Genomic DNA, 16,576 nt, shown 5'->3' with positions numbered 1-16,576 from the left:
CGATAGGAACGTCGTCTAGTGCTATAGCAGAAGAGCAAGAAGCGATGGCCACGCGGGGAATGTCCCCCTGAATGATAAGTTCTTCACCTCTAGGGTTTTGAACACGAACTTGCTTCTTACGACAGTGGATTTCCACATCACACGCATCAAGCCAATCCATGCCTACGATAACGCAGAGCTCTCGCATCGCAATAGGGATAAGATCAATGGGGAATTCAACTCCAGAAAACTCGAGAGTGCAACCCCGATAAACATCGGTGACATAAATAGTGCGGTTGTCGGCAACTTCGACAACCATTGGGCGAGCCAATTTTCCGATACTACGCCCCAAACGATTAATAAACGTGCGAGATACGAAAGAATGGGTAGCACCGCTATCAAACATAACAACATCGGGCTCGGAATCTAGCAAATAAGTGCCTGCCACTGTCGCTGTAATCACCGGCTCCTCCGCAGTCATCTGGTGAGCACGACCTCGTGTCACCATAGTGGGTCCCTTAGAGGACGATGGAATTGCAGGATTTGTACCCCCGTCTCCTTTACCAGTCTTCAACTTCGGGCATTCGGGCTTCTTGTGTCCCGTCTCGTTGCAGTGATAGCAGACGGGAACTGCAGAAGTAATATGAGGTGCTGCACTCGCAGGGGGATCCCTACAATTCTTCCAATGATGCCTTGGCTTTTTGCAGTTGTAGCATATCAACGGATTTTTCTCGCCCTGAAGACGCCCTATACTCATACCTTGACTTACTACCCTGCTTTCGCTTTTTTTGGGCATCTTTGGATGTCTTGGAAGAGGTGTCATTGGCCTTCCTTTTGGACTGGGTCTGCAACTCGATTTCCCTCCTCCTCGCTGCATTCATGATCGCGGATAAGGTCGAGAACTCCTGCATTCTAACGAATTCCCGAATCTCGGTACGTAGGATGGCCATGTACCGGCTGACCAACCAGGCCTCGTTCCCAGCAAACGAGGGGCAAAAAGATAGCATCTCCAAGAACTTGGCGTTCAGGTCGCTAACGGACTCGGTAGTCTGCTGTAAGGCCATTAACTCTTGTTGCATCCGCTGCTGCTCCACCTTAGGCACATATTGTGCCTCGAACCTCTCCACAAATTGGGCCCAAGACATGGCCCTCACTTCTTCTTCGCTTAATAGAGCGGTGATGGTGTTCCACCATGGTGTTCCACCAAAGAGGAGGGCTACACTTGCTGAACTTCTCGAAGTAGTATGCCGAATCCCGAACGGGCGGAGCCGGTAACGCTCCCCCGGGAATAGCTGCGAGGCGCTCATCCAGAAGAGCACCGACTTGGTTGATTATGTCATTGGTCACACTCGGGATTAGTTCGTTGAAAGCGTTATTGAATTCCTCAGCCACAATATCCCTAACTTGCTCCATTTGGAGCTGATTAAGTCGAGCAGGCGGAGCGATTGGTATCCGCAGAAGAAGGAAAATCTTAGAAACAATTCAGCCTAGATATTTCTAGGAAGACAAAACACTCAGCTTGCCGAAAATTTTTCACCCTTGCCCCGACCCGAAACTGGCACCGATGTTTCAAATAGTAGGGGCCCTTCTACTACCTTCCACACAAGTTCCAATTTCGCATTCGCGTCTAGTTTCAAAACTTCCAGTTCGCTCTAGCCGTTAATTTTACCACTCTCTCACATGTTAACACTAAATAAGTGTGCAATCTAACATTTTAAGACTAGTAGAATCCAATTCATAGTCAACAATTTAACATAAACATTTAACATAAGAAATAAGGCTTACTTGGCTGGCTGACTGGCACACCGCGACATCTTCCACTACTAGTCTTCAGAAGGTTTGAAAAATATTTTAAAAAGAAAATAAACTCTTATAGAGCCTCAAATTTGAGTCTAGAACATCCACAATAATGCCTAGTTCCCTCACACTGTGGCTCTGATACCAACTTGTGACACCCAAATTTTTTGCAAAAATTTTAAACTTTTAAAACGCATCTTAAATTAAATTAAAACAACTGAAATAGTCATAACATAATCCATCAACTTAATAATCATATAAAATAAGTGCGGAAGTAATAATAATAATACTAAGGTCCAAACAAAAATAACTAGTAGCGATGTCCCGGTGCTCCATGTCAAGCCTTAGCCTCTTTAATCTTAACACCTGAAAAGTTATAAGGGAAACCGTAAGCACAAAGCTTAGTGAATTCAAACACAGACATTGTACTAACATTCATATTTACTAACCCTAATCCATTTTCCATTTATAATTATATGATAAGGGCAAAGAACGAATCAATGCCTATAATACAAGAAGGACTTGTAGGTTTGAACCGCACCGGGAAGATCCCGTATCACTTGGCCCTAATCACCGCACCTCATGATGAGTATTACGTTGGTGATATTACCTACCCACCGCACCGGTAAATCCGTATCCTTTGGTGGTGTCCCCATATCCATAATTAGTTACATACAGTGCACATGTACGAATTAAAACAATGGTTATATAGCATGCCTTTATAATAAATTCAAATAATCACACACGAGCTAACTAGCAAACGCAAACATCAATACAACGATGTGAGAGAACTCACCTTGAGTGATTAGTAAGGATATCTAACAATCAAATAATGCTACCAAGCTTGAGCAAACTTCAAAACCTCACCTAAGAAGGACTAAAGGTTAGAAAGGAGAAGTAATGAAGCTATGAGTTGAGAAAAGAGTAATCACAGCAAGGTCTCTAAAACAAACCTGCTGTTCAAAACGGATTTACTCCAAAATCTAAAACAGAAACATAGCTTTAACTAAATTTTATAGGAAACTATGATTGCTCAGGATTCCACAACTATAAAGAACTCATTCTAACTCCAAAAGATGAATTAAATATGAATTTTACAAAATGGTGTATCACTTCTGTCTCCAACAATACAGTCAAGTGATGTTGGCCAATTCTACCCAACTTGTGTGTAGAATTCGTCCAAACCAAAATTAAGAGAAGTAAAGGACATACAAATGAAAGTCTCAGAGTTGGAATTTAATGAAAATCATCTCCCAAACTCCAGATATAAAATTCACATTGTGGACAATCACAGCACTAGCAAAAGCTGGTGACTGCCCACTGATCTGGAGTGTGGATCCATTTTAACCAATTTATAATTGGAAATAACACCCCATCTGCTCCAGATCTTAAATTCATAATATAAGGAACATATAGAAACTTGGAATCACTCTGGATCCTTTTCCAAGCCTTAGAAATGATGAAAACAAAATGACATATCAGAACAGACCCGGATCAGACCTAACAGCAAAGATGCCATTCTTTCCCATAGATAAATTCCTTATCAGTGAGGTTGGCCTGCTTAAGAAAGTTATCCAACTCAATTTGTGAACTTTTGGAACTGTTTTGGGGTCCGTTTGAGTTCTAGAGCTCAAGATATGAATTTTACAAAATGACTACAGATCTGATGGAAAACAGAATCGTAGCCACCCGTGATTCCTTTTTGGCTTATCCATCCTTCTCCCTTTGAAACACATTTTAAGATGTGTTCATCATCCCAATTTAGTCCCCATGATCATGGTGGTACTAAAAAGGGTTAGGTATCATTAGGATTTCATTTTGCCACAAGATTGTAATAATAATCAACATGAAAATGAACATAAAGCACATAAAATCACCATTCTCCCTTTTAGGGTTTCCATGATCTTTTGCCACATGTAATCCCCTAGATCCATCATCCACCATATATGGGGTGAAGATAGGATCTTGAGATTATGTATAACATACAATTACAAATCAAATAGGAAGGAGAAGAAGTGAAGATGAAATCATAAAACTAGAACAAGGTTATGAATCAAGTTGTAAGAAATGATAAGGAGGTTCATACCAATACGAATCAAGGCTGGAAATGAACAAGAATTAAGCTCCAAACAACAGCCCCTTGGCTGCTCTTGATCCCAAAGAGAGAGAGGACGATTTGAGAGAGAGATGGAGGGTTTAGAGTGTTTTTCTTGTGTGTGTTCCAAATGACTCAATTAACACATTAAGTACTATTTACTAGATGGACTTGCAAATAGGCCCATAGCCCATGGACTTCAATAAAAGGAGTTTACAAGATGATCAAAAGAGTCCAATACCATAAGAAAATCAGACATTGGTTAAATAAATTAACCCAAGGTTACAAGAATAATTAAATTAAAATAACTAAACGTACCGAGAAAAACCGGGGCGTTACAATTTCGGGATGAAATTCCCTCTAACGGGGGGATGATGTAACAACCCGAAACTTTTTCGTTTCCATTATGCGATTTCCGTTAACAAAATTTGAATTTTATTAATCTTCCGTCGAACTTTTGATTTAGAAAATCATCTGGTTTTGTATAATTAAATTTATATACGCGAGTCGAAAACAAAACCGCGTGAAACTCGAATTATTCTCGAAAAACAACATGTTCACGGCCTGACTGGAGTTCACGGCCGTAAACTCGTTTGCGGCCAGCTTCGGGTGGACCCCACCCACCGACCACAAAACCTCTATAAATATGAGATCCCCACCCTCATTTGAACACATTTGACTGGAAACTCTCTCTTTCTCTCTCTAAAACTCGTGACCGTAAACACCTAGAAGGCCTTCAATCTTCGAGAAAACACCGACAAACACCGTTTAGAGTTATTTCGGGGCATCTAGAACACATTTCTCTTCGAAATCATCACCCTTGTTCTTGAGTTTACGGCCCATCTTCAAAGACCGTAAACCCGTTTACGACCCATCTTCAAAGACCGTAAATCCAGTTCACGGCCGTAAACTCTTCACGGCCGTAAACCACTCTTCACGGCCGCAAACTCTCCCTAAGTAGTGGAAGCTCGTTTTCTCCATTCAAGCAGGTTCCGGTAACATTCGTTAACCGAAAGCAAGTGTTTTTCTAACACTTTATCTAACGAAATCGCTAATTTAGATACATATATGTATTTATTGATAGTAGGATTCCATTAAGTGCCACGTACAACAACCCGAGGATCTTCGTTTCCAGTGGACGTTTCCACACAACCACAGTGAGTTCATACCCCTACGCTTTTTTTGAGTTTTTCATGTTTTCAGGGGGAATACAAGCAAAAGTACAAGGAAACTTGTACTCAAAGTATATTATTTTGTTTAAGATAATTTTATCTTCAGTATGCTTTTAACACGGAAAACAGTTTTACCAAACGATTAAGAAATCAACTCGTAGAAACAGTTTTCAAAACTAGGGTAATGAACTTGTGAATCATGTAGTAAAACGTATTAGTTTATAAAGGATTCATGCAAATCATAAAAAGGATTTTCCATATTATTACTTGTAAATTTGTTAGTCTAGTTGGAGACACCTCCTTGGTAACAATCACCACCGAAACAGAGTGTAGGACTAGCACTTATGACCAGAATCTCTTGTAGGGAGAGCGTGACTATTGTGTATAGATCTATATGGGACTGACTATCCCGTACCTCGTTGCTAGCTACAGTGGGACCGGCAGGTCTATGGGTGACAAAGTCATAAAGGATACTGGCCCTGATACGTGCCATATCAAGTTAATGTATGGTTATAAAACTCACAATGTAGATAACAGAGATTTACTTTTGTAATAATGAATCAAGTGAACTAACCTCAAAGTAATAACCGATTTGATTACTGGAGGGTATTAATAGTACCTTCAGGATTTAGTTCATCACGTTTTCTTTTATTAGTTTTATTTATGTAATAGGGCTAATATACGTCACTGGGAGTAACCAGGGTTTTTAAAAGAAAACTATGTTTATCGAAATAAGTATGGTTGATACTTGTACACCTCAGTTTAGAACAGATAACCAACCACCAACTTTTAGGGAAGATATAGGATTTTCCCGAGATAACTCGGCTTTTCATAAACGGATTGTTTAACAAGTAACTAACGGATATTCATATTCATTCCACGACCCCTTGGATTGTAAATATCTTGTATGAATCTGGAAGTCATGGAAGGAATGATTTTTCAAACACGCTTTTCATAAGAAAATATAGGATTTTCTTGAGGAACACTCTTCAAAAGGATTCAAAGAAACATTTTTCCCACCAAAACTAAATGCTTATGAACTCACCAGCTTTATGCTGATATTCCTTCAAAACTGCTTGTATTCTCAGGGAATTAGTAGACAGGTACTTCCAGGAATTTGGAGAAGTCGGAGCGTTAGAGTCACGTCTTTCCATTTTACTTTTGATATGAACAAAACTATGTATTAAACAATGTAAACCTTTTTCATATATGTATTCAATGTCTGGTTGTGTTTACTATGCTTGTTATGATACAATTGTTGTGATACTACGCATGATGTCAACCACCCCCGAACGTTTCCGCCGTTCCGGTTTGGGGGTGTGACACAAGCTTTACCAAAGTCTATCACACAAGCTCTCAACATGTATTCCAGCTTCTGAATGGTTCTCTCGCTTTGCCCTTCAGTTTGAGGATGGTACGTTGTACTCATGTCGAGTTTGGTTCCTAAGGACTTTTGTAGTGATTGGCAAAACCGTGAGGTAAATCTACTATCTCTATCGGAGATAATGGATATTGGCACACCATGCAATCGTACGATCTCTTTAATGTACGTCCAGGTTAGTTTCTCCATCTTGTCGGTCTCTTTTAATGGTAGGAAGTGCGCGAATTTGGTTAACCTGTCAACGATTACACAAATGGTGTCAAGACCACCCGTTGTCTTGGTCAACTTGGTTATGAAATCCATGGTTGTCCACTCCCACTTCCACTTGGGTATATCTGGTTGTTGTAGTAAACCCGAGGGCTTCTGGTATTCTACCTTGACCTTGGCGCAAGTCAGGCACTTGCCCACATACGTATGAATTTTTGCCTTCATGTTTGGCCAGCAATAAAGTTTATTAAGGTCCAGGTACATCTTGTCTGAACCAGGATGAACGGAGTATCTGGTCTTATAAGGTTCGTTCATGACAACGTCTCTGTACCCACCGAACTTCGGTGTCCAGATCCGATTTTTGAGATAACGAACTCCGTCATCCTTTACTTCCAGGTTTTTATCCATTCTTCATAAGGCTACACCTACCACATTCTCATGTTTCAAGGCTTCCAGCTGAGGCTCTTTGATCTGTGTGGAAAATGTGAATAGATGGTCATGGTTAATGATTTTACTCGGCGGCCCGAGTATTCTTTTCGACTAAGGGCATCTGCTACTACATTGGCCTTACCCGGATGATAGCGAATCTCGCATTCGTAATCATTTAGTAGTTCTACCCTTCTTCGTTGCCTCATGTTGAGTTCCTTTTGATCGAAGATGTGATGTAGACTCTTATGGTCTGTGAAGATTATGCACTTCGTACCATAAAGGTAGTGCCTCTAGATCTTCAGAGCAAATACTACTGCTCCCAGTTCGAGGTCGTGTGTGGTGTAGTTGACCTTGTGATTCTTAAGTTGTCTCGAGGCATGGGAAATGACCTTTCCTCATTGCATAAGTACACAGCCAAGCCCTTGCTTGGACGCAACACAGTAAACCACAAAATCATCCGTCCCTTCTGGGAGGGACAAGATTGGGGCGCTTCATAGGGTTGGATTTAGTGTTTGGAAAGAAGTTTTTTGCTTCTCCTCCCAGTTTAAAGTTACACCCTTCTGAGTCAAGGTGATGAGTGGCTTTGTGATCTTGGAGAAGTTTTGTATGAACCTTCGGTAGTAGCATGCGAGATCTAAAATTGACGAATTTCTGTTGGAGTTCTTGGTGTCGTCCAGTTTTCGATTGCCTTGGTTTTGGAGGGATCCACATGTATCCCTTCCTCGCTGACCACGTGACCTAGGAAATACACTTTTCGAATCCATAATTCGCATTTCGAGAACATCGCATACAACTTCTCTGCTCTTAATGTTTCCAAGACTTATCGTAGGTGCTGACTGTGTTCTTCCTTACTTCGTGAGCAGACTAGTATGTCATCGATGAATACAATCACGAATTTGTCTAAGTAAGGTCGGCATACGCGGTTCATCAGGTCCATGAACACCGTGGGAGCATTTGTTAATCTGAAGGGAATTACTACAAATTCATAGTGACCATAGCGAGTTATAAATGCAGTCTTAGGAATATCTTCCTCCTAGACTCGCAGTTGATGGTACCCGGATCTCAGATCGATCTTTGAAAAGTAACTTGATCCTTGTACTTGGTTGAAGAGGTCGTCGATTCAAGGTAAAGGATATCGGTTTTTGATGGTGAGTTTATTTAGTTCTCGGTAGTCTATGCACATACGGAATGATCCATCCTTTTTCTTCACGAACAAGACCGGTGCTCCCCATGGCGAGAAGATTTGTCTGATGAATCCTTTGCTTAGCAGTTCGTTCAGTTGACTGGACAATTCCTGCATTTCTGACGGTGCTAAGTGGTATGGGGATTTGGCTATGGGGATGGCTCAGGGAATCAAGTCGATTCTGAACTCGACTTGGCGTTCGGGAGGTACTCCTGGGAGATATTCGGGAAATATGTCGGGGAAGTTACAGACTTTGGGAATATCCTTGATGTCTTTTACCTCTTGTTTCTTATCTACTATGTGGGCTAAGATGGTGTAGTATTCCTTGCGTAGATACTTTTGAGCCTTGACGCAAGAAATAATTTGAAGGTTCGTGTCGGGTTTGTCGCCATAAATGGCGAGGGTTTCGCTACTTGGTAGATTAAGGTGAACGGCTTTTTCATAACACAGGATATCGGCATGGTGAGGACTAAATCAATTCATGCCAATGATGACGTCAAAACTTATTATTGTGACCGACATTAGGTCGATTTGGAAAGAATAGTTGTTTAGAGTGAGGGTACATCCTATGTGTATATCGTTAGTGCTCTCTGCCTTTCCGTTTGCCATTTCTACAGTGAATGTGTCTTGTAGTGATTGGGGACTTTGTTTAAGTAAGTGTTTAAACTTGTGGCTCACAAAACTTTTCTACGCACCACTATCGAAAAGTATGCATGCATATGAATTATTGAGGTGGAACGTACCGGTAACCACGGAAGGATCATTCACGGCCTCCTCATTCCCTATCGTTAAAACTCTTCCCACACCTTCAGCATTCCTTGCTTTTGGAGAATCCCTCTTGAAATGCCCCGTTTCGCCACATCCATAGTAAGCCTAGCTCACTCCGATATTAGCGGCTTTTGTGGTTTGTTGTGCTGGTGTCTTGCAGAAACGGGCAGTGTGCCCCTTCTTGTTGCAATTATGGCAATGCATCTCTCTACATGCTCCATAATGAAGAAAGTTTCACTTGTTGCATTTTGGGAGAGTTCCAGCATACTGTTTGGCGTGTGCTGGAGCGGTAGGAACAGTAGCAGCGTGAACTGACATAGTTTGTTGCTTCTTTGTGGGCTCTTGTGTCGACTAGCCCATCCTCTTGTTCCAAAACTTCCTCTTATTGTCACTCCCTTTTTCTTGCTCGAGAGTGGTTGTCATAAAGCCCTCGCGGACTCCATGATCCACAAGTGTTTGTGCCAAGCGTTTGGCACTGTCAAAAGTGGACGGGTTTGCTGATATCACATTTCCTTGAATCTGGGGGGATAGTACCCAGATGTATCGCTCCACCTTTTTACTTTCTGAGGTGACCATCCTGGGACATAATACTGCTACATCGCTAAACCTGGCAGCGTAGGCTGCGATGTCGGAGTCCATCATTGTAAGGTTCCAGAGCTCTTGCTCTCTCGCCCCTCGGACAATATTCTGCAAGCATCCTAATTTTCAAGTCTTCCCAGCTCATGGAGTTGGCCACTGGGAGAGTTAGCGATTTGACATAACCGTTCCACAAGGAGAAAGATCTATCCTTGAATGTGCAGGCGACGAATTTGACCTTGCTAGTTTCTGGGCATGTGCAGATTTCGAACATTGACTCTGTCTTCTCAAACCATCTTGTTAGAGCAATGACACCTCCGGTGCCATCAAAAGACTTTGGTTTGCCATTTCTGAAGTCTTTGTAGGAACATTCCCTCGGGTGTCCCTAGCTGTCTCCCTAATTGGTATTATTGGTACTGCCTCCAGTTCCATTAGCACTATTTGTGTTGAATTGCGTCATGACGGATGCCACAGCGGCTGTTACAACAGCTTGAAAAACGGCAGTGTCCATCTGTGGGGTTGGTGGCGGTGGTGGTGGAGTTGGTGTTGTGTTGTTTGCACGCCTGATAGATTTACGTGGTGGCATCTTTCTGCCATAAGGTTTAAAGATGTTTTCGAATTATAACATCTTAACTATAGGCCTGCCTATGTCAACTGTATAAGAATAATGGTATGAAAGACACATAAAAGGCCTAATTGTGTAGTCCTATAGTATCATAAAATACTCCTATAGTATTTTTATACTTTATGTTTGGTTCTAGAGTTTCCTTGTATGGGGTGTTGGTAAGTTTTAGACTCGTTGTTCACCACGATCATTCCCAAACACATGTTAGTCATATCTCGCATAAATATAGTTGATCGGGCTATATTCATCCCATATATGATTACATAACTATCTAGGCTTAACCGCAGCGTCTAACTTATCTAAATACTTTTATATGGTTCTTATTATGACATTGTTCTTAGTATAAAAGTATACTTTTAGTCAGAGCGTTTTATCCTCATTGTATTTATAGCTGTATATCTTACATGGTTTGATATACTTAGATCACTATAAACAATGCTCTGATAACAATCTGTCACACCCCCAAACCGAGTAAAATGGCAGAAACGTCTGGGGGTGGATGACTTTCATGTACAATATCATAACAATTGAATAATAGAGATCAAAGCATTAAAACCATCATATTGATAATTTAATATTTACATTGAGTTTGAATCATTATTTGTTTGACTCCAAAAAAAAACATACGGCAAAAATATAAGACGTGACACTAATACGCTCCATCTTCACAAAACCTGTGTGGGTACCTGTCTACTGATTCCCTGAGAATACAAGTGGTTTTGAAAAAACAATAGTGTCAACATTTAAGTTGGTGAGTTCATAAGTATTTTGAATGAGAAAGATATGTCTTTGTTCCGCGAAAATGCTAGTGTGTTCTTCCAGAAAATCCAATATTTTCTTTAAAAATGAGTTGTAGTCTTAAATATTCCAAGACCGAAACGTACAAGTATTTTCCATACTAAAAATAGTAATGTGTAGTTTTATTCGTATATAAAACCATTTGAATGTATGTTTCCAGAAATGTAAACTGTATTGTACTGGAAAATAGTATAATGTAGTTTTATCTAAATAAAACCATTTGAAGATATGTATGTATTCGTAAACCAAACGTATTATTAATACCCCTTGTAAGTTATTATAACCATGCTAATGACCAAATGGCATGTACGACATTCTCCAGACGTCAGAATGGTACGACATTTGTCACCCCAGATCTGCTGGTCTAACAGTAGCTAACAACTTAGGTGCGGGATTGTTAGCCCCGTATAGATCTATACACAAGTGTGATGCTCTCTTACGGGAGATTCTGGTTATAATACAGGAACTTTAGTATGTACTTTGGTAAGTACGGTGAAGATATGTCTCACAAAACTTTATTGACGGTTTACGTGTAGTGTAATGAAAACTACTTTTCTTGTAAATGTATGTATTATCCTTTTATAGTGTTTACCTAGAGTGAAAATAATTATACTTTTAAATAACTATTTCTTTGTCCCCAAAAGGGTAAAATATTGTGAATGTTCCATAAACTATACCCATTATAGTTTATATAAATGTCTCGTTGAAATAATGAATCCTTTGTATGTTATTATCAATTTACCATGATAATAAAATAAAATGAAATAATTATATATGTATGTATATATAATTATACCCTTTTTGCTCAACATGTTACAAAAGGGTTAAAGTTTTATTGTATTCAAATTTGTACCCATATGTATATTTATATTTTGTGAAAATATAAATGTAACAGTTTGTATATTAACACAAGTTTTCTTGTGCTATACTTGTATTCCCCCCCTAAAACATAGAAAAATCGTGAAAACTGTAGGTGTATGAACTCAACTCGAGTGTGTTCTTGGCTGGATAACGAGATGATAGTAATGTTCTTCAAGTTATCATATGTGAACGTGTTCATATCCTACGAGTAATTAACACACGATCTTGTGTGTAAGTTAAATTATCAAGAACATGTTGTAAAAACAGTAGATAATTTAAGGAAACTTACCAAAAATTCCTAAGAATTAATTGAAGTATTTATTTTTCTTGGGAAAGTTTGAAGATGTTCTAGGAAACTGTATGAAGGCTAGAAGATTGTAAGAAGATATGAAGGTGTCTGTATGAGTTTTGAGAGTAAAGTATAAGGGATTTGAAGATTGAAATGGGAATTATGAAGGTGATTTCGGTCTATATATATATATATATATATATATATATATATATATATATATATATATATATATATATATATATATATATATATATATATATATATATGGGGGTAAAAGTGATGTGACATTTGCATTGCATTGTGTATTTTATCACATTGGAGAAAGTGCCACCGAATTAAATTGAGATTTCGTCCTATCTTCACCGAAATACCGTTGATTTCGGTCTAAGCTTCAACCGAGAACCAAGGTCTTCGGTCTAGTGGGTTATCGGTCTAGGGGATCTTGGTCCAATGAGTTCTCGGTCAAGGCTATGACTCCGGTCCTAATTGATTTCGGCCGAAAAGTGATTTTGGTCTAGGCATGAGTTTTGATTCCCAAAACCGAAAACCCTAAAGCAAAGTGAATTTTTATGATTTAATTTTAACTATTTGACTTTTGTTGGAATAATTGACTTTTGGTTTGATTTGTTTGACTTTTATTGACCTGAAATAACCGGTTTTTACATCTAAAGGCTCATTTTGAGTGTCATCGATAACATTAACAGAGGAATCATGAGCCTTAGAGATGGAACGTTGATCTTTAGGACCAGAATCTGTGGTCTTAGCATTTCTTTTCTTTGAGGGACAACCCCGTTCTTAACAACATTCATATGTGTTCTCTTAGAAAGGGAATTAACCCTTTTGGGTTTTGGCTGTGGGTCCTGAGCTATGGTAGGCTGATTAAGTTTTGTAGATTTTGCCTGCGGGTCCTGGTCTGCGGTAGGCTGACTGGGTCTTGGCGGGGAAGAGTGATATGGGGCAATATCACTCATATCCATTATGTGGTCAGCCACCTCTACGATAGTTAGTCCAATGGACTCAATAATATACATTGGGAATCTACGAGTGGGACCAAAAATTTACTGATCCTTGGAAGGATTGTACCTTTTGAGATCGCGAGCTGAGAACAACTTGGTGTTGTTGCCCATGCTAAGTTTAGCATCATCGTGTAGATCAACAAGACATAGTGACCAGAACCTTGGAAATGTCAGTTCTGTCATGCCTTCCTTTGGTGCATCCTTTGAGACGTATTGGAGAAAATCATTCCAAATGATTTGGCCATAGTTGACTGCATTTTCTGTGTAAATGCTCCACACTATGTCCAAAAGTTGTTTGCGCATGTTATCCGTCCCTCCTGTTCTGCCTGAGAGACATATGATCATGAAATAAAAAACAAATTGCCAAACAGCAGGCAACTTGCTTTTCTTGAATTCCCATTCTACTTTGAGTTTAGCTTGATACCTGTTTGGTAGAGTGTAGAAAACACATCAGTTGTGCTTGGAGAGTATAACTTTGTCGATGGAAGAACCCTCAAGTTGATTGCAGAAAGGAATTTTTCTTTGGTCAAAACCACCAAATTGTCGACAATGAGATTCAGATGAACTTCTTGAAGATTGTTGGTAGGTCTGAACGTAGAGAAAGCACATTTGAATAGAACTTCTTGTGGTATGGCTTCTGTGAATGAATTGAAAGCTCCATAAAGAGGATGAGATGGGTGAAACTTGATCATCAGTTTGATTGCTTCATTGTAGGATGGATGATCTTCACAAATTCCTCTATAATTGTTGGCTGGAATCGAAGGAGTTAGGCCCTTGATTGTCGATTCTGACCCAGTTGGTCGTGCTGATCCTGAAGCTTTTGATTGTTTCTTTAAAATGCTTGAGTTCACCATTGTTGCAGAAAAGAGTTTGAAGAACTTGCTCGAAAATGGTTTTTGCAAGAAGTGAAAGAGAAGAAGTTTGTCTGTGAGTTCAGAAAGCGTAAAAGCTCTCTTGGGAGGAAAAGGGTGTTGTTATACCTCCGAATTTCAAAAAAGATTGGTATTAATTAAATCAGAGCTGGTAAAGTTAAAAACTCTTTTGTTTTTACTATTATTAGATCGAATTAAAATAAATCAAAAATAATTATTTTTCGGGAAAAGAGGAGCATTAAATGTGTGACAGATCCAAGATGACACGCCGGTTAAACGTGGGGTGCAAAATGGTTTATCCGTTTTTAAAAATGGGGAAGTGGAACAGATTAGACCCCAACGGTTGCGTGATATGATTGGAAAGGATTTTCAAAAAAGATTTTGTAGAAGGCAAATCGGTTTTCTTTATTTTTGTCCAAAAATAGGCCCGACGAGGATGGTCATTTGAAAAGAGACTGAAGTATCATGTGCAACAAAATGAATGTTTGAAGAATGTTTTTAATTTCATTAAGTAGCATACAATAGCTTTTAAGGTATTTATGAAGTGATGACTGCGGGTCCATTTAATGCATTCGCGGTAGCATTTAATACGATTACGGTAGCTAAAAGATAAACTAGATCATGAAGGTTAGAAATAAAATAAGTAGAGTGACCCACAGAGTATATAGATCATAAGTGACTTCAGTATACAACGTGTACCGAAGAGCAAATATGAAGGGTATACTAAATTAGTTATTCTAGAAATGGACTGTAGTGGATAAAGTGCTTAGAGTTTTGTTTTGATAAGAAAAGAAGCAATTTATTCACACCCGGAGACCTAGTGAGGTCTGCGGTACCTATCCTTTCAAGAAGAACTGTGGGTCAGGGTTCATCATCCCTAACATTTCCAAAAATCCATTCAGTTTTGTGGAGTCGAGTGCTTTAGTGAAAACATCAGCTATTTCTTCATGAGTTGGCACAAAATAAAGTTTGATGTTACCTTTGAGAATGTGGTCTTTGATGAAGTGGTATCGTAGCTCTATGTGTTTCTTCATCGAGTGATGAATAGGTTTATGAGAAATCGCTATTGCACTCTTTGAATAACAATAGATGGGCACCCGCAGCATCCTGTACCCGTAGTCCAAAAGTTGTGTCTTCATCCAAAGGACTTGGGAACATCAACTAGCTGCGGCCACATATTCTGCCTCTTCGGTAAACAATGAGACACAATTTTGTTTCCTTTAAGACCAGCTAACTAATCTTCCACCTAAAAACTGACATCCACCCGAAGTGCTCTTTCGATCGAGTCTGCATCTGGCATGATCAGCGTCTGTAAAAGCTTGAAGGCTAAAGTCGTTACCCGCAGCGTGCCAAATACCCAATGCTTTACTCCCTTTTAGATATCTGAAGATCTTCTTGACTGGGGCCAAGTGGGATAATTTGGGATCCCATTGATATATGGCATATAAACCCGTAGCAAACACGATGTTTGGTCGACTAGCAATGAGGCACATCAATGAACCAATCATTCCTCGATAAATCTTGTGATCAACTGACTCTCCAGTAGGGTCAACTGATATTTTGTACCCAAAGGCCATACGGACCTTTCCTGAGGAGCAATTATCCATAGAAAACTTCTTCAACACTTTAGTGGTGTACTTCTCTTGATGAATGAAAATCCCTTGAGGGACTTTTTTAACCTAAAGACCTAGAAAGAAGTTAATCTCTCTATTCATGCTCATTTGAAACTTGCTTGTCATGAGCTTTGCAAATTCATCCACCATTCCCTGATCCGTTGAACTGAAGATGATATCATCCACATAAATTTGAACAAGCATCAAAAGATTGTCATTTGCTCGTCTAAATAAAGTGGGATCAATCACACCTCTTTTGTACCCTGAAGAGACAAGAAACTCTGAAAGACTCTCATACCATGCTCTTGGTGCCTGCTTTGAACCATATACTGCTTTCTCCATCTTATAGGAAAGTACTTTTCACATCCATCTGATGGACCTTGATGTTTTTATGAGCTGTGTACGCTAAAAAAATATTTATGGCTTCCATCCTAGCAAATGGTGCATATGTTTCATCGTAATCAACACCTTCAAGTTGACTATAGCCCTTTCCAACTAAGTGTGCTTTGTTTTGTACCATGACACCTGATTCATCTAGCTTGTTTTTATAAACCCATATTGTACCGACAATAGTGTGACCTTTTGGCTTCAGTACCAATTTCCAAACTTTATTACATTGAAACTCAGCAAGTTCCTTTTGCATTGCAATGATCCAATCGGGCTCCATAAGTGCTTCTTTTGTGGTTCTGGGCTCGACGGATGACATGAATGCCGCAACATGACAATGGTTATTTAAATCAGTAGAAGAACGAGTTTGAATACCTGAAGACGGGTTGCCGATGACTTGACCCGGTGGGTGATCTTTCGTCCAAATGTGTAGACGAGATTGCTGATGGTCTGCGGATGTGGTTGGGGGAATATCCTCTACATCTGAGGACTCTTCGGGTCTTCTAGTTGAAGGTAGTTCCCCAT

The 16,576-nt window shown here is 39.6% G+C and overlaps 1 protein-coding gene across 1 annotated transcript; it reads right to left on the bottom strand.

The window, feature by feature from the left end:
- Window positions 1-16,007: 16,007 nt before the first annotated feature.
- LOC145113025 (putative mitochondrial protein AtMg00820) lies at window positions 16,008-16,370 on the bottom strand. The gene has a single exon (XM_079049136.1). The coding sequence runs from the start codon at window positions 16,368-16,370 to the stop codon at window positions 16,008-16,010; it is 363 nt and encodes a 120-aa protein (XP_078905262.1).
- Window positions 16,371-16,576: the final 206 nt, after the last annotated feature.

This window comes from Lactuca virosa, chromosome 5 (genome assembly GCF_052849685.1).
Source record: "Lactuca virosa cultivar CGN04683 chromosome 5, Lactuca_virosa_CGN04683_v6, whole genome shotgun sequence".
Taxonomy (NCBI): Eukaryota; Viridiplantae; Streptophyta; class Magnoliopsida; order Asterales; family Asteraceae; genus Lactuca; species Lactuca virosa.
This window is presented reverse-complemented; position numbering and strand designations above follow the sequence as displayed.